General features: G+C 49.8%; 1 protein-coding gene across 1 annotated transcript; it reads right to left on the reverse strand.

Annotated features, from left to right (window-relative positions):
* Nucleotides 1-2175: 2175 nt before the first annotated feature.
* LOC121094750 (SITS-binding protein-like) lies at nucleotides 2176-17349 on the reverse strand. Its single transcript, XM_040608801.1, has 10 exons — nucleotides 16636-17349; nucleotides 13825-13996; nucleotides 12835-13039; nucleotides 12561-12711; nucleotides 12110-12307; nucleotides 11394-11662; nucleotides 9474-9610; nucleotides 7755-7876; nucleotides 6778-6957; nucleotides 2176-3152 (listed from the first exon to the last, which is right to left on the reverse strand). The coding sequence occupies exons 1-10, from the start codon at nucleotides 17092-17094 to the stop codon at nucleotides 2979-2981; spliced, it is 2067 nt and encodes a 688-aa protein (XP_040464735.1). The 5' UTR covers nucleotides 17095-17349; the 3' UTR covers nucleotides 2176-2978.
* Nucleotides 17350-18591: the final 1242 nt, after the last annotated feature.

Here is an 18591-nt window from a genome sequence, read left to right on the forward strand (position 1 = left end):
AGGCCCTGATGTCGTGCACCTCATAGGTGCTGGGTGCCAGCTTGTAGAAGATGACTTCGGCAGGCTGCCAACAGAGTGGGCATATGGCTTTTCTCTGGGCCCAGTCCCATATACAAGGAAAACAGAAACAATCCCTGCACCCGCTCACACAGGCTTCGTTGCTGATGGTGTTCAGGCAGATAGGGCATTCCTCATCCTCGGGGGTGTCCAGCGGCACAGCCTGAGGCACCTGGCTGGTGCTGGCAGCCGGGGAAGAGGCACTCTGTTCTGCCAAGCCCTCGTCCTCCGACTCCATCTGGCACTGCAAAGGAGAGAGATACAAAGCTGATGCCCTGTCCTGAAGACACAACCGGCAGGAAGCAGCAAAGGTGACGAAGTGAGGTGCTGAAGAGGTGCCCACTCTGCCTCGGGGCTGTGCTGGTGCAGCCACAAAGGCTAGGGAGCATCCCGGGGCAGACGAGCGAGCCCAGGGGCATCTCTGTGTGCTCCTGCTGTCCAGGCGGGGTGGTGACTTACCTCTCCAATACAGACAGTAGGAACTGGGGAGGCAGGAAAGTGGCTCGTGGCCTCCCAGCAAGGGCAGCACAAGGGTGGGGGTGCAGCAGGTCAGGAGCGGCACCGGGATGGGGGTACTTTGTCCCCTCACCTGCAGACGACTGCATCCCACGCAGGAGGATAGCACTGTGGCCCTGCAGGGCTGCCCCACGGTATGTGGGATTCTACAGTAACACTGTGGTGACATCACAGAGCTTTTGGGGACCACACCCAGAGGTCACAATGCCTAGTCCTGGGAGCGGACCAAAAAAAAAAGCTCCATATGTCCAAATCTGGGCTTCCTTAGTGAGACTTGGACATACTGGAGACAGTACAAGTAAGGGTCACAGGGAAGCTCCATGGCCTGGAGTCTCCCTCCAGTGAGGAACTATGATCAAGGTACCTATACGCCTTGCTTGCACACAGGCACCAACCTTCAGGCGGTGTGCCTCAAGTCTCTTTCTCGCCAGGCAGGTTCTGAATACAACAGAACAGAATAGCACAGTTCCATTGGAAGGGACCTACCACAATCGGCTAGTACAACTGACTTCAGGGCTGATGAAATGTTAAAGCAAATGACGTTGCACCGAAGGCTCCCCTACGTGTTCTTCTGTCTCAAACTTCAGCTGCAGCCTCTGCCCTTCATAGGGCAGGATGGCGACTGACCTCTCTGACACGTGCAGCAGCACCTGAGGAGGCAGGAAAGCGGTTCCTGGGCTCTCCACAATGGCAGCCCCATCCAGTGCACAGCAGTGTGCTGGAAGCTGGAAGCTGTCCAAGCGTGATCTCCAGCTGTGGGGCTGTGACATCACACAGGTGTACCCACCCGCACAGCTGTGACCTCACTGCAGCCACCCTATAAGACAGGCAACAGCACCCCGCACCACTGTAGAGCCCCTTGACATCAATCCTTTTGAGTTTTTTTTTCACACAGATCCTTTTGTGTTACGGTTAGCAAGAGATTCCTTTGTTTCAGTCTGTGCCTTTTGATGTGTCTCCAACACCTTCACTGTTATTTTGAAATTTCCTTGACCCCTGGGTTGAGCTCTTCAGAGCCCAATTTTTTCCTCTGGCTTCTTCCCCCTGGCCCCATTATGTACCTCTTTGGACAGAGGAAAGAGCTTGGGGGCCGTACCCACTCCCACCTCAGCTCTTCACCTCTCTGTTCTCTAGGCTTCCATAGCTGCAACCAATTTATTAGTATTGCTTTTCTTTCCCTTCTGTCATTTTCAGGGGAAAAATTCTGGGTGAAGCTTCTATCTCTTAAATCTTATTTTTATTAGCAGAGCCATGGCTTTGTACAACAGCAATTTCTACTGAAAACCAAGATGCTGGCCTATCCAGATCATCACTGGAGGCTGCATGTGCCTGAGCCCGGCAGCGCTGCCTACAGCACAGTGTGGGAGCTGAAACTTGCTCTTTCACTTCGGTCTCAGCTATCACAGGGATATCACAGCTGCCCTCAACTTCCAGCCTTTGAAATCACCTTGTGAACGTACACGTTTTTGTCTCATTGATCTATAACTTGGGTTATCAGTGTTGCTAATAATCTCCTTAAATTCATATTTAGCACCTGGGACATCTGTTTTGCCTACAAAAATGTTTTCTGCTGGATGGAAGAAGGCTGGTCACACTGGATCCCTCTTGCACTGCAAGAAATAATTGGAAAAAGGCCATAAAATTAAAAAAATGGTGAAAAGCACTAGCTGGGACATACAGGAGTTCAGTGCTAAGTTCAGGAGTTTGTATTCCAAGGTGGGCAATGATCCTCTCTGTCCACACCATGCTCTGTTGGAGCCACTCCTTTGCTTGATCAAGATTATTTTTCTTCCACAGGAACCTGCTTCCAGTAGACCTGGAATTCACCCAGTTTTCTGATTAACCTCAAAGTAGGGCTCTTGCTACCAAAGACTCTCCTGAGGGACCATATACCCAGCGTGAGATGAGAGAAGCAGGTAGCACTTGGCACATGCAATGTCCTTGCACATGAATAGAGATCTCGTATTTTGTTTTCCCTGTATATGTTTTTTCCTTTAAATGCAAAACGTCCCATCAGGTATAAGCTGATGTTCATTTATCTCCTATTCTGGGAAATCCACTCTCTGGACAAGGCAGTATATTTGAGCATGGTACCGAGGACCTGGAAATGCTGGACATGCCCTCCTAAACCCCCACACAGAAACATTTCACTGGGAAAACCCTGGAAAAGATACAGGTCAACATTCTGTGTGGATGTATGTTTGCACCAAAGCTGTATTTCCACTATTTTAGAATAATGGTGAATACTAAAAGAGTCAAACAATTTCTGCTGGGGGAGGGAATAAAAAAAAGAGTTCTTAGAAAAGTGCAAATAGGCTGAAATAGTCTCAAGGAAGAGCGAGCACATTTGGCCAGCGCTGCTCTGAAAGAGGTCAACTGTCCAAAAGCTGCAGAATTCTGTGAATTTAGGAGGTCTTTACAAAAACCGGCACCTCTGCAGGGCTGACAGAGTAATTCCTGAGGACGGTGCCTCCATCAAACACGCGGGCAGTGTTGGTGTCCATCCATAGGTGCCCTTCTCCAGGCAGGTAGATATCTCTCCACGTTTGCCCTTTTTCTGTTATTGGGGCAACCAGGACCTGCAGTGAAAAAACAGAAAGAAGAAAGAAATTTAGCACATGGAGGATTAGCCAGGACACACCGCTGGCTGCACCAAGCAAAGCACGAGGCTGAAGGAACAGGCAAGCAACCACAGAGATCAGGAAGCCTGGCTCACAGCTGCAAGTGCGAGTATCCATCTGTGCAAGCAGCAGAGGCCAAAGCTGGCTTCCTGAACTGCAGGGAGAAAAGGTGATGGAGTGGCCTTCAAGTGACTGGGATCATCCCTGCCTGCAGTAACCCCTAGAGTCCAACCAGCTCATATTTTGGAAGACCTGAACAAAACAAACATACATCAGAAATGTGTGTTTCCTGCAAAACACAACTCGTGTTTCTAGGGTGAGCAAGACCAGGTGGATGCAGGCAGAGCAGGAGCGCAGGCTGTATTTGATGAGAACTGCATTCACATGATGATGAAGAAAGGGGCTAATAGGAAAAAAAAAAATATCTAGAAAGACTATTAAAGGAAAAAACCCCATGCTAAATAGTGAAAACTATGAAATTTATGGATCAGTCCCTCTTAAACCCCATTTTCAGAGGTTCTGGTCAACAGCAAAGAGCAAGCCTTGAGGAGTTATCCCTGCACCCCTTAGTGATGCTATTTGAGCTGCACAGCAGCATCGTCCCAGAGAGACACCATGGTGTTTGACACACCTTGAGGGACACTTTTGGACCCTCCTGGACTTTATAAATATATTTGGCAGCAAGACCTGGCTTCCCTGCCTCTTGCAGCATCCACTCTTGCCAGGCAGGTGGCACTGACATGCAGCTATGCTGCGCCACAGCTACAAAACTGCACCCAACAGTATTTTTTGGCCAGGTCAATGCAACTTGTCTTTTGCTATTATATTTCAATATGTTTTGCTGGAAGCAGTCAGCTCCAATTCCTTTTCCCAGTACTGGAAATTTGCTCATGAGCAGTGCTGGAATATGGCTGTGCAGTGTTAAATGCACTTTCAAGACCTCTAATCAAGGATCAAAACCACGCCGACCACTACAGTCCCACACCACCACATTCCAAAACTGCTTGCAGAAACCCAAAAGCATTGCTGTCCCATCTGCTCGAAGGGAGCAGATATTAATTTCCCTTTGTAGTCAGCAAAAATCAGACATAAAAGCCTCTTATTGAGCACTCTTGTTGATTTGACGGGTATCTTGTCCCACCTGCTTCGGGTTGAATGTGTGCTGCCAAGAGATCGAGATAAATGATGTCTGGAAGTAATGAATGTAGAAATCACAGCCTGAAAATCAGATTTCAAAGCAGGGCTATCCTCCCATCCTGGAGTGACCCCCAAAAAAGCCTGGGGCACAACTCAGAAGCAGGAGGGCAGCTGCTTGCACCAAGGGATGATGCTCAGAAGGTTTATTCCAGCATCCTAACACTTAGCCCTGCCTCAGACCATACCAGGACAGAACTGCCCTGTGTATTTTCTTGTAGTTTACTATTAATGATGTTCCAGATTGCACCAAAGCCAGTTTTGGAGTACATTTCTATTCTTTCAACTTCCAAAAACCAGCCTGGAAGTCAAAACATCCCCTGTCTGGGCTCTGCCGGCCCAAGATCAGGCTCTTTTGGAAAATAATAATAATACTAATTTAAAAAAAAAAAGAAAAAAGTCAGGCAAGGTGTTTGCCAGCATCACATCATGCCTTATCAGAAATGCTTGGCCTCAACAAGTTTATGGAGCAACCATCACATTTTACCATATTTTAGATAATTCAGCCAAGCCAAAGCTTTGCATCTCCTGGGAGAGAGGGCTAAAGCTGCTCTGACTTTTTTTTCCTCCTCCCTGAGTTTGCACTATTTTACTAGGAATCTCACCTCACTAACACAGACCACATTTCTGCCCTAGCTGATTCAATTGCATCAAGGATTTTTTGGTTTGAGAGATTTTGTGGGAAGGAACCAGGTTTTAACTTGCTCACAGTTATAATGACCACCACAATTAGTGCCCAGATGTGTGCTCGGCAGCACATGGGGACAGCAGGAAAGCCTCTGCTCCCTCCAGCCTCCATGCTTGCACAATGCTGGTCTAAAATTCATTTGTGCCAAGGATTTGTATTTTAAAAACTTTCCACCTGATTATCTAAGCTCTCTGCTAAAATGCCTTTCTGCTGCTTCTTAAAAACTGCAGTTTTTTTCCACCTGCAGTGAAAGTTTCCTTTAAAAAAATACACAAACAAACGAACCAAAACAATATAAATTGAATCCACAGAATCTGAGGCCAGAAATTCAAGCTTTGGAATCAGGTATTGAAATATCTGTGGGAGGTCGCAAGCAGAGCCTGAAACTGCAGCACAAGCTGCTCTTCTATTAAAACAAGAAACATACTCCCATTAAGCTTAGCTTTTGGGCTTAGGGGTTTTTTTTTAGGGAGATGATGTCCCCATGATTAGTTGTATCCCCATGTAAAGACAGCCTAACACACTGCTGCAAAATAAATGCAATAGTATGAACTGAAGATTTTGTTTTTAATTAAAAAATACGGTAATAACTGCCAAAATATTAAGCTGCTGGGATCCTGCACCCAGGGAAAGCTGGAGGGACAAAGATAAAGTGATGCCACTGCACAAAATAAAAAGTCTTCTTACAAAAACGGGAGGATGGGGCACAATTTTCTTTTAAGACAAGTCTTTTTCAGAAAGCCCGAATTGATTTTCCAAGACCTTTTTGATTTAAAGTGGCCACGCATCACATGAAACATCTTGCCATCTGTGTACTAAATGAATGTGACCTGCAGGGGGACGAGAGGGACACATCTGCAGGGAGGGCGGCAGGAGAGACTCCCCACTACACAAGCCATGACCAAAGTGCAAAACCACCAGACTTGCAAGGAGTGTTTACAGCATGAAACGACTGCAATCCGAACAAGCCGGCGGGTGGGGAAACAGATGCCAGCCATGCTTATATCTCTACCAGGAAAACAGATAAAAACATCAATCCATCTTAAACATGCCACAGATACCCTGGCAGCATTCGCCTAACTTGCTGTAGCCTTGTGCATTTGATGGGCTCAGATCTGGTGGGATCCATTCACTACACTCATCTGAATAAATCCCCACTATAGCTGCCAGTGGGGTAAAATATAGATTCAAATGAGTAAATCCCATAAGCAATATGCGGGTGGGTGAGTTCAAATGGGACATGAATGCTGGCCCAGCATCTGTGCTCTCTGATGCTCCCCATCTATGTGTGGTTGTTTAGCCCAAATGTGGCTAAAGGCGCTCCCAGAGAGGACTAGGGCCCTGTGCATCATGCTGCTTCTTGGTCATTGCAGGTTGTAGCTCCAAGGAATGAGATTAACAGCCTGAAAAGAGGGGGAGAACAAGCAATGCTGACCATCAGGAGGTGTCTGGCAGCAGAGAGGACTGACAAAAACCCTGATATTAAAAAATGAAAAAACCCCAAAACAACCTCTTGTTGACTAATTTTGAATAAATTGCAAACGCGAAGGAGCCAACAGGGTCCCATCAGCACCTGGTTTCACAGAACCTCTATAGGAGCATCGTGTTCACGGAGGATGCAGAGGCAGATGGGTGAGCGCAGGGAGCACTTTCTTTGCCCCCAGTTACCCTTTGAGGGCATTCAGCCCCCATGTTTCCTACCTCGTCTCCAATGAGAAATTCATCCTCTATGATAAAAGCAGTTGGATCTGTGGGACTGAGCCACCACGCTGGCCGGAAGATAGGGTACCCCAAACGGAGCCATTCCTCGCTGTATTTTATAAGGAGTGGCACAACAAAGTCCCGGTGCCTCTGTATGCATTGCTGGGTAAGATTCACGACCTGCAGGGTGGAGGAAGAAAAAGAAACCCATGACAAGTCCTTCATCCCATAAACAGCAAAGCAAGCAGGAAAAAAAAAAAAAAAAAAGGGAGGGAAACCTATATATATGTGTGTGTATTTTTCCCCTTGAGAAAAGAGGGTACTGAATGTCCTGATCAAGTTATGGCAGGTAACAAGATGCAAACAAGGTTGACACAGTGGGTTTATTCCCATTTAGATGTGAAAGCTGGGGACAGAGGCTGGCAGGTGACATCAGCCAGGGTGTTGGTGTCTAACCAAAGCAATGAACTTTTGCTGCTGGCAAAGAGATTTAATGGCATTTCCCCTTATGCCACTGATATTAAGAATTGTTCTCCCCTTTTATTGCCCTAAAGGTGACATCCCTGGGAAAATGCCGCCAACTGTTTAGAAAGATCTTGAATGTGAATCTGCAGGCTTCACTCTACTGCAGATATTAACTGTCTGATCAAGCTATAATTAAGCAACTCCAGCAGGAAAAGGGAAGGAGAGACACATGTGACAATTGCTGTCATTTATACAGGTGCTGTGGATACCAGCCCTGTGGCTACACGTAGCAGCCAAGTATAAAGCCACAAAACCTCACATTAATTTTGCAGCAAAAATACTGCTGAGAGCATACAGTGATCTGGTTGCTGGGGCAGAGAAAGGGATTTTGTGGGTAGCAAAAACAAGGTGGTGATTTTACCCTCAGCTTTCCCCAATAGGGATCTTAATGATGGGGCGGGGGGGGGGGGTGTGTCACCCTGTCTGCCTCTGTGGGAGATGGGGGCACGTACCCAGGCATCGCAGCAGAGCCAAGGTGGCGTGCTGAAGGCCATCACAGGGAGAAACGTCACGATCTGCAGCCACCGCACGTACAGCTCCGGGTCCCCCGGGGTGTCACTGGCCAGGCTCCCTCCTGCCAGGGACAAGGACCTGAGTGAGGCTGCTTGGGGGCATCTCATCGTGGGATGAGTCCCAAACGACCTGCTCTCCACACAGGCAGGACATGTTACCCCATTGCGAGAGGAGCTGAATTCTCCCCACCCGTGTTTCTCTTCTCACCAAAGAGCAAGTGTCAGTCAGACATCCATCCCCCCATCTTAGGAACAGATGTGCTGGGGATGATGTCTCAGGAGTTTCTAAATTTTAGCAGAACGTTGTAAAAAGGGATTTCTCTCCTGCAAAGAAAAGCATTGGGAAAATCCTGGATTTTCCTGCCATTTTGATGTGCAGATGAAACATCGTGTGAAAATACCCCTGTAATTTGGATCCCTTCAAATTCACAGTGAAAAGTGGCAGAGAAACAGAGCATTGGTAACTAATTGGAAACATGTAGTGGAAGGGGATTCCAGTTCACCTCTGAAACACCAGGGAGGGGCTTGGGAAAGACAGGAGATGATGGAATGGGACAGGGAAAGGAGAACAAAGCCCTTGTTGCTGGAGTATCCCTGTGAGCCCTTGCTCTGAAAATCTGGTGCAGCTTTCCCTAGAAATGGCACAAAATCCCCAGCGCCAAGGGCTCAGCCAAACCATCCACAAAGCCCCATTTCCTCCAGAGGCTTTTCCCACCCCAAGCAGCCCCTCCGCACTGTGGCAGCCCCCAAGCTGCGGTGACACAGCCCCACGGACCATGCGTCCCACGCCCTGGCAGCAAGTGCCACGTGCCACAGCTCCCTTCGTGCCGGGGGATCTCATCCCTTGTCCCGCTCAGCTGAGATAACCCAATGCCTTCAGCATCTCTTCAGGGAGGGAACCGGCATGCTGCGATTGCCTCAGCCTTGTTTTCTAAGGAAAACCGGCTGAAAATAGAGGCCAAATTGAAAAATTGCTCAACAGCCTCCTTTTGCAGGACTGTCTGCAGCTCCCCTCTCTAGGTCCAACACTTCACATGCAGCCTCTATATGTTTGGAGCATGTTTTAAACACAAATAACCCAGTCACCTCTAGGAAGAGATGAAAAACAAGCTGCTTGGCCCTGATTAAAGGATCGTTTATTGACTTTTATAATGTTTTTATTTAAGGATTTCTCAGGCCATTGTGCTTTGGAGCAGAAATGCAAACTTGGAGCAGGGCTGCTGGTGTTTTAGGAACATCTATTTCCCAGCCAGGAGCCTGGGCATGTGGTTTCCCGGCTCTGGGCTCCCTCCTTGCTTTTTCTGGGTGGTTTTTAGCTCAAGTGAAGCTGCACGAGGCAGCGGGCTGCCCTCCGCCTGCGGTTAAGGAGCTCTGCGAAGGGCATCCCCAGAGACCTGGCTGCTTCTGGGGCTGCCCGTTAAAATTTACAACATGTTTTTTTGTTTTCAATTCCTCACTCGATTCCCTAGTAACATTCAACCCATTCAAGTCAGCACCGCAGAAAATTGGGTACTGGGAGCAAAGTGCTTCAAGCTTTCATGTAGCACATCTAAGCCAGATGGTGCAAACATACCTCCCGTGCTCCTCTTGCCTGAACAACTGCTGCAAAAATCTCTGCAGAAAAGCCAGAAATAGGGGAGAAAGCAGAAAAATTACTACCTACTGCATCAGGGATGAAGAAGTTGTAGCCCAAGAGGCTGTAGTGCAGCACAGAGGGAATAACCCCCTTCAGCCCTGCATGGCTCCAGTCCGAGCGCAGCAGGCTCATCTGGACGAAGAGCGGTAGGTGACTGGATCTGAGGGAAACAAGCACAAACCCAGTGGTTTTACACGGCTCACAGGAACCAACATTCTCCGATGCCTGGCTGGCTTGGCGGTCGCCGCGGTCAGATATGGGTTTCTCCAACTACTTCACATCTCTGTTGGAGGGAAATCAGTGCTCTCCCATACCATTCCCACCCACTAAAAAGTTTGGCAACCCCAACCCTCATCCTCCTCCCCAAATCCCCCATGCAAAGATTTCCTTCCACTGGCTTGATCTCATGAGGACCTCAGTCTAGTGGCCCACAGTTTGATGGCCCATCTTGACAGCAGCACAGCCACAATCCGGGCTGTAGCCGTCGTCTTGTTACTTCTCATATGGCAACATGGACCCTGATGGGAAAATGCTCACAAAAACCATACCTGTGACACTGGCTGGGGTGTCCCAAGAGCATCCTCAGCCCCTGGTCCATGCTGTTCCCCAAACCCAAAGCACCAATCTCCTTGTGATGGGGATAGCCCAAGGGACATGTCCTGCAGGAAGGATTTCTCCTCCTGACTTTCATTTTTGTTCATCTGCTTCACACTGAGCAACTGTCATTCCTGACTTTGCTTTTGTCTGTCTGCCAGAGTAAAACATTATTTTTCCCCGTGTTTTTTTGTTTTTGTTCTGTATTTTCTGGATGTTTGTTGTTTGGGTTTTTTAATTTCCCTCCCCCCCCCCCCCCCCCCCCCCCCCCCCCAGTAGCATTTCTATGCCTTGGGTTTACTTAGGGGACAGGGGTTCAATATCATCAAGTGGCCCAGTGCAGGAGACAGTGTTACTGCTAACTAAAGAGTCAAATCTGGACCATCATAGGGAACTTTGGCTTGAAAAATAGTCTGGAGCTCATCTAACCAAGAGGGGGTTTTGGGGCTGAGTCTGCTTGCTTGCTCCTAGAGTTTGGTTTCTTCCTCAGCCTCCCACCCATCTGCTGACTCCCCAAAGGTCTCCCAGGAGGTGGTAATGCTGATGCGATGGTTTATAAAACACTTCTGGTATGGAAACTGCCCACCAGGAAAGGTATGATCCTGGGCAAACTGAAAGAAATGGTCAGAAGAGGCACTATTTCCACCACTCTGGTTTTGCAGATGGCTGAGTAAGAGCCTGTCACCACCTTGGCATGTGAAACTGCTTTTTCTTTGAAAATGAACTATTTTGAAGTTGCCTTCTCATGCAATTTACCATCAGTGTCTCATCCACAACACGAAATAAGCCATTTTGCAAACAGCCTGCATATCCCTTTACATCTGCCAAACATAAACATAATGGGTAAAAAGAAAAGTAGTACTTTTCAGTGCCTTTTTCTTGAGGCATGTTATAACTGCTAATTAATAAACTAACCCTGTTGTGGGCTATGCAAACATGAAAAGTCAGAAAACTACAGTTATTTGACATGACAAGCAGTTACCAGCACAGGAATTTGGCCAAGACTCCAGTGTTCACCCTCTCTCTCGTGCAGAAGAGACAGTGACCTGAAGCTTGAATGGCCATAGATGACAAGATACATTTTCATTGCATCTGGCATTAATGCATATAAGCACTTTTATGCTCAGAGACATAAAAAAAATAATTAAAATGCTCTGAAAGAGAGAGGATGAGGGTATATGAAAACAACCCCTCCCTACACATTGCATAGACCACCTCCCTGCTGCTTCCCTGGGTGCCAAGTGGTGTCTCGGCATCCCAAGGGCATATTTAAAGCATCACCTCAACCATCCCCCAAGCATCTCACACAGCCATCTGCTCCAGCAAAGAATCTTCTCCTCGGTACCCACCCGGCACCAGCACTGATGACAGTGGTGTTTCCCAGTGTTGCCAGTGCCGCCGCCAGTGCCTCGGTGTATCGGTCACCCACCAGCTCGGTGGGAGGTGGGACAGCTTGCTCTAGGAAAGCGTTGCCCTCAGCGCCCTCAAAGACCATGTACGTGGCCCCCAGTGCCTGCCGCAGGCGCTGGGCACGTGCCAGGTACCAGCTCAGTGCCACCTCACTGGTGACGTTCAGACGGGCACAAAGTCGACCCTTCCATGTAGTCAGCAGTGGGACCTGCAGCAGAGGATGAAAATTTCTGTTAGACCCATAAAATATCCCACCAACCCCAGGGTGCAAGGCTGGAGGATGCCGGCTGTGCCTTTATCCTGCCCTACCACAGCTGGCACCATCATGGTGCAACTCCTAAAGGTGTAAACCCTCTCTCAACCTCTCCAAAAAATCACTGACATGATGGCAAAGTAGTATATCATTAGAATGACTGCAAAAAAGGGAAGGGTGGATTTCCTGCACACTAGCAACTTTTAGAAATATCTTTCGGAAGTGGAAATTTGAAAGCTGCTGCATTTATGAACCAGGAGAAAAGCTGCTCCCCCAGGCATCACTTTGCACCCGTAAGGTTTCCCCCTGACTCAAGTTGTCCCCCTCTGCAGGTATTTATTCAGCTTTAATTTTGATTTTAGGTTGAGCAGCAAGTGTAGTGGTTGGAGGAGGGTCTCGTACCGAGCAGCCCCCAGATTGGGGCTGCAGGCTCAGCCAGTAGCTTGCCACCTCGCCGTCCCGCAGGGAGCGCAGGAAGAGTGGGGAGGCGATGCTGGTGTATGGGGACAACGTGATGGAGAGCTGCAGCGGCTTTATCAGAGAAGGGTCCCAGGCATGAGTCGAGTTGTGCCTTTTCCTCCGCTCTGAGGGCATGTGGTCCTGTGGGGAGGGAAAGGCAGAAAAATGTGTTTTGTAGGAGTGGCAAAGCCACCGAGCACCAGCTGCTTAGTGCCACTGCCTGTGTAGGGTGAAACTCCAAACTGAGCGTCCCTTCTCAGGGAGAGGAGGCTCACAGCCCCCACACACAGGTGTTTGCATTTGGCGTGTAGGGATTTAGCCGTGCTGAAAAGCAGAGCTGATGGCAGCTCTCCATTCGTCTTTCAAACCCAAAGTCCAGCAGGACGGGACGTACTGCAGCAGCAAGGACAGTGGTGCCACGCTCCCGTAGGGCCAGGACCCCCTCCTGAAGATGATGCCGCTTCAGCCTCTTGGCCAGTGACCTCAAACCTCGTTTGATTTTGGCAGCTGAACCCTCTGGGCCATAATACCACCAGATTGGAGACCTGCAGAGTGGAAAGAGACAGGGGTGGGGGGATTGCACCTAGTGCCAGCATGAGATGCTCAGGGCAGCAAGCAGGACAAGGGCTTGGAAAGGTCCCGCAGCTGGGAGGGCCAGAGCATCCTACCCCAGCAGGGTGGTATCCGGCAGTGCCCGCGCCTGCCCGGCAAGCTGGCTGCCCACGTGCCGGTGCGCAGCCGCCACGTCCGGGCTGACGCAGAGGAGGTAGCGCAGGGGCACCGCGGTGCCTGCTGGCGTTCCCAGGCAGAAGTGGCTGTTGCTTTCCAGTGAGAGGAAAAGGGGCACATCGGATGCCACTGTCACCGTCACTCCTTTGGGGAGAGAAGAGGAAAACTGTGTCTCAGCAAGCACCTGGCTCCTCTCAGTCCTTGCACTGGCGGCCACAGGGACAGGGATTCGTGGGGCAGAGATACTGGTATCAGGACCTGGTGGACTGATCCCAGCCACAGATCCAGCCATACAAGCAAGTCCCCGCTCTCTGATTCTGTTATTCCCTTTTAACCTCCAAAATGCCTTTCAAGGGCTGGATTTGCTCCATTTCTTGCCTTTTTGGTCTGCATTCAGCTCAGGCAGTGGCACCAATCTCAATGCAGGGCAGTTGCAGATCAGTTGATTAATTTAGGAGAATATCTGAAGTTTGGTGTTCTGCAAAATAATCCAAATATCCACCCCAAAATGACAACAGCAACTGAGCTCGTGCCCACATCCAGCATCCCACAGCAGCGTTGGGGACCCATGAGCTCAGGGTGAAGCCACTCGAGTGGAGCTGCAGGTTGCAGCAATGAACAGAGATCTCTGCTTAAAACAATAATAAAAAAAAAGACACACCAAGAGCATGTGAATTCCCTGAGGTGACTTGGGCAAACCCCACCCTCTCAGGTACTGAGGTTTAATGTCATGGCCTTTTCCACAGTGCTGAGGCACTGTGGGATCTGTTCCCTGTGCCTGGCTGCCAGCTGTCACTACTTCTGCAGGATATTTTAATCCTGAAGATGTCTGCCTCACTCTTAAACTTGTTGCTTTATAGATGTGGAGAGGGATGGAGAAACACAGGGATTAAACCAATAGGGCACTGGACAGGGAAGGGTGTAATTACCTGTTGAGCCTAAGAAGTATCTCTCCAGAACAGGCCCGTAGCCAGCGGGGTTTTTGCCAAAGTCGCCGCTAACGAAGGGCTGTGCGTGGCTCTCTGCGCCATTGAGCGGCCAGCGCTGGGCACGGACACTCGCCCCTCCGTACCAGGAGACATTGACCATGGAGAAGCAATTCTGCAGCAAAGAGAGCATCGTCCGTGGCGAGAAATGCCTCGGAGTGAGGGTGAATGTGCAAATAGTTGCATTTGGAGAAGCAAACCCCTTGCATATTATTCCAGCGTTGTCAGGGCAGTCATGGGACAGTCTTTTCCCAGGAAGAAAAATCCCAACCCCATGAGATTTAGGTGTTTTATGCAAAAAGCAATGGGTGCTCACTCTTGACATTCTACGACTAACCTGAGAGAAGATACTTGGGTTTAAATTTTTCCTCCACAAGAACAAGAGCTGGGCTTCCAGGTACAGAAAAAAAAAACCAACCCCAAAAAAACACCCCCACACAAAAAAATGCTGACATTCCACCTATCTGCTTGATTTCTCAGCCTGCAGTTTATTAAAGTTATCAAATGGTGTAAGAGTAGGAAGACAAAGAAAAAAATTGCAGTGAGAGTCAAAAGTGCAAGTTATGCGCTTTGTTTACCTTGAAGAACAAAAAAAAAGGTCTTAACTTGCCAATTAAAGCCAAAGACAACAATTTTTCTTCCTTTTCCCCTTATGCATCTGCCTTCAACATGCAGCCATGTGGAGGAATATAAAAATTCCACCACAGGAATAGAAACTATAGCTTAAAATTACAGTTTCCTTTCAAAGAAAAAAGAAAAAAACCCCACCATAAGACATCTTCCCCAAAGCCTGCCAGTTTTAGATAGATGAACTTAAATAAAGTAAAATTGCTCTGAAACAGCCTGGTGACCCAGAGGTAACACCCAGCACAACACCTTGCGCCTCGGGGAGCCCACCTGGTTACATTTCTGCATCCAACCACAGTCATCAAAAATTAACGGGTTTTTGAGCTGCTGGTGGAAAGATGCTGAAAACTGTTTAAATGAAGAGGCTTCGCTGCAGGATGGGGGTGCAGGAGCAACAGTGGAGGTGGAAAATTCAAGGCAGTGGTTTTAAAATGCAGTAACAGCGTTTTCACAAACCCAGCTTAGGAAAAATCAGTTTGAGTTTTTTAAAACAAAAAAGAAATAAACCTCTCCTAGCTGTTTTCTGCAGCATTTCTGGGGTGAGTCTACAACCTGAATGTGCAGCTATCCCCAGCATGCACAGCAGGGAGATTTTAACCCTGTCGTGAGGGCTCATCTCAGCAGCAGCGTGGTGTCCCTGGGGTAACCTCTGAGTTTTCCGCTCTCTCCCAAGGCAAAGCCTCCCTTCTTCCCTGAGGGCTGATAATAAAAAGTACTTCCCGCAGCAAGACTGAACAGTTTGAGCACTTGGGGCACTTCTCATAGGGCTGAGGGGGCAGTGGAGCAACAAGGCATCTCCAGAAACCACCGGTCCCAGAAGACATCCTCATCCTTGACCCACCTCCTTTCAGAAACCATCAATTTTCACTTCAAAGCCTCTAAAACTTTCCCCTTTCTGCCAAGGCAGGGGATCAGCAGGACTTAGCATCCCGCATGACTTCACATGCCGGGACGGGCTTCCCCGAAAACCCGGGGATCTGGGGCTGCACAGGGAGGCTGGGATGGGCAGCGAGAGACCGGCGACCCCCACGCAACACAACACACTTCTCTTCACCCCGTCCCCAGTCCCAAGGCTTGGGCAGCGCTCCTGGAACCCTGAGCTTGCTTCTGCCGCGGGGGCAGAGAGAGGTTAAGTCTCACTAAGGGGTGGGAAGAGATGTAAATTATTAAAGTGGAAACCCTGGAGGCTCGGAATAGCTGTACCAGGTGTCAGCTGAACTAGTTACACCAGCTGGGAAAGAGCAGGGGGGAAAGAGCCTCTTCTTAACTCTTAAATTTCACTGGATCATATTTTCCAACAGTGCGGTTTGGGGGTTGTTTTGGTTTTGAGTTTGGGGTTGGTTTTTTCTAAGGAGAAAAAAAATCCCCTATTCTGTCCTGCTCATTCTCTCAGGCACCCCAATTAGGTGTCAACAAGGGAAAGGCAGCCCCACACGCAGCAGTTGTGTTCAAACAACACCTTCCACCAGCCCCAAATGATGTTGACAGGCAATTTATGGCTAAAGGGGAAAAATTCCCCATCCCCACAGGACCCTATCTCACTGCCTCGCCTGTCCTGAGGGCTCCCCACAACAGGACACCACAGCCTAACGGGGATTTTCCTTCCCCTGCCTAAGGCTCGTTTTCAGAGTCTGTTTTTATTTAACAGAGAGAGAAAACTGGGAAGGATTTAAAAAAAACCCAAACCAACAAAACAACAAATTTTTGCAGCAACGGATAAGGATTAATCCCATCCCAAGAGAGCTGGCACATTGTGTCTGTGGTTGGAAGGGACCTTTCCGAGTTCCTTGTGTTTCTCGCCAACATTGTGATCTTAAGTGGTTATTTATCCAGTCTCAATATAAACATGGTTCTCCCACCCCGGGGTTACCAATGCAGCACTGGGACAAGGCAGTCGTGGCCCCTCGGTGTTTTGGGGGCTCAGCATCAGGGCACGAGGCTTCCAAAAGGCTTTTCCCATCCGGGCCCCCTCCAGCTAGCGGAGGCTTTGGGAGATGGAGTGTCCCCAGCCACAGTGTGACCCCATAACCGCGCTGGGAAGTTGTGTGGTCAGGCCAGACCTCCCCACTTTGGCCCATTTCACCCCAAATGCCACGGTTCGGAGAAGGGCACAGGGGTCCCCGTTACCTTCAGCGTCACGTCAGGGCGCAGCGGGGTCCAGCGGACACCATAGCACTCGGTGCCAGGGGCTGGCGGGGGCTCAAGGGAGAGCCGCAGCTCAGCATCCTCCTCCCAGGCATAGCAGAATTGCCCACCATCGTGCCAGCAGTGGTCTCGTGGCGGAGGCGGCTCAGCAGCTGGCACACCACCCACTGTGATCACTGCCACTGTCCGCCCCGCTGGCAGCGCCCGCAGGAGCAGGGCACCCCTCCGGCGCTCCCACAGCATCCCTCCAGCGCGGCCCCGCAGCACCCACTCCTCTGGTGACTGCTCCAGCGCTTGCCAGGAGATGATGCCGATGGTCATAGCGAAGAAGATGGCCACGCCGAGGCAGCCAACGGCACCTTTCCAGGGCTCCGTCATCTCTCTGAAGCTGAAGATCCAAGTGGACTCAGGGATTTGGCCAGTGCGGCGGGCAAGAGGCATGGTGCAGTCACAGGGGGATGCTCTGACTCCTCTTTCTCTCCTCTCCTGTAGCAGCACAAGAAAGAAAACCCTCCTCTTGGATTGCTCCAAAAGCACATAAAAAAAAAGTTTTTAAAAATTAAGCCACAACTCTTTTCGCTTTGCAGTGATCCAAAGGTAAGAGAAATCTCTTTTGCAGCCTCCCTCTGCTTGCTGCTGCACGGCAAATCCCGCTGCCAGGCTCGGCGCTGGCTGCAACAGCAGCTCAACCGCAAAGCCCCGTGCCGGGTGTCAGCTCAACCCCTTGGCACAGCTGGTGTTATCCGCTCCGCAAACACCATCCCGGGCCACGGAGAAGCACACACGTGGCTGAAAGCCACGGGAAGGGAAACGAGGCAGCGCTCGAGCCTCCACAGATCTTTGGGTTTTTGCTTTGTGAAGCAGCGTAGCTTTGCTTCTTGGTTTGCAAAGCAGCGGTAAATCACTGTTGGGGGGGGGGGGGGGCACAGAAAAAGAATAATTGCACAGTCGGTTACAGAAAGAAGGGGGAAATGCAACACCGGTTTTCCATCCCCCTTCCCTCTTACCTGTAACAGCGTCGGATTAATGCACACAGCAGGGAGAAAAATGACCCTCATGCACAGCCCAGCAGTGCTGGCTGAGCCCTCACTGGAGGGAACGGGCACCTGGTGCTCCAGCCCAGGCAAGGGGCCGCCTGTGGCGATGACCCCGTGGGGTGGGATGAGCTTCTCCCCGCATCCCAAGCTGCCCGACCACTGCCACCCGCTTCCTGGCTGCTAGGGTGCCTTTCGGGGCTGATGGCACGTCAGGGACAGGGGCTGCTGCTCCCAGCTCAGCACACCCACCTGTCGCATCCCCCGCCACCACCAACCGCCCAGCAAAGGTGCTTCAGCAGCCCCCAGAAGCAGTCGTCGATGACCAAGCACTCGAGCCCCAGTGATTTCTTGCCCGTCAGGTTGGGCTGTGGGTTTTTCCGCCTCTTACCCCAGGGTGGTTTGTGCTCCCAGCCACGCCAGAGCCCCCCGCAGCAGGGGCAGCGCCATCCAAGCCAGCCCAGGAGGTTATCCAAGGCAGACACAGCGCACTCCCTCCCATCCTGCTCGCCCGCAGGCTGCATGGATCCTCAAGTACTTCCATTAGAAACAGAGGCAGGAAATTAATAAAAGTTATTTTAAAATAAGCATTTATGTATAGAAGAAAGATTTTAAAGGGATTTTTTGCCAAGTTGCTGAGATGGCTCTGGTTGAGCCCTGACTACACGCACACCTGCGAGTCCACACAGGAGAAAGATGCAGCAGCGCTAATCCTCCCCATTATGCTATTTTGGCTTTTTTGTTATTATTATTATTATTACTATTATTATATTTTGGGAATTTTGTCCCTGTTTCTACTTCACACTAAATAAGCCGGGCTCCCCTTGGGTCATCTCCGGGGCTGCAGAAATGGGTGCTGCAGGAAAGGGTACTGCTTGCACCCAAAAGCAGAGCAGTCCTTGCA

Source organism: Falco naumanni, chromosome 10, assembly GCF_017639655.2.
Source record: "Falco naumanni isolate bFalNau1 chromosome 10, bFalNau1.pat, whole genome shotgun sequence".
Classification (NCBI taxonomy): domain Eukaryota; kingdom Metazoa; phylum Chordata; class Aves; order Falconiformes; family Falconidae; genus Falco; species Falco naumanni.

What these genes read in the sequence shown, in the direction of transcription:
- LOC121094750 (XM_040608801.1), bottom strand. Translation starts at nt 17,094, where the DNA reads ATGCCTCTTGCCCGCCGCACTGGCCAAATCCCTGAGTCCACTTGGATC. An exon ending in GCCCTGACGTGACGCTGAAG is followed by an intron (nt 13,997 to 16,635) that starts GTAACGGGGACC and finishes TCTTTGCTGCAG; the next exon opens with AATTGCTTCTCCATGGTCAA. An exon ending in CCACTGTCCTTGCTGCTGCA is followed by an intron (nt 12,308 to 12,560) that starts GTACGTCCCGTC and finishes CCCTCCCCACAG; the next exon opens with GACCACATGCCCTCAGAGCG.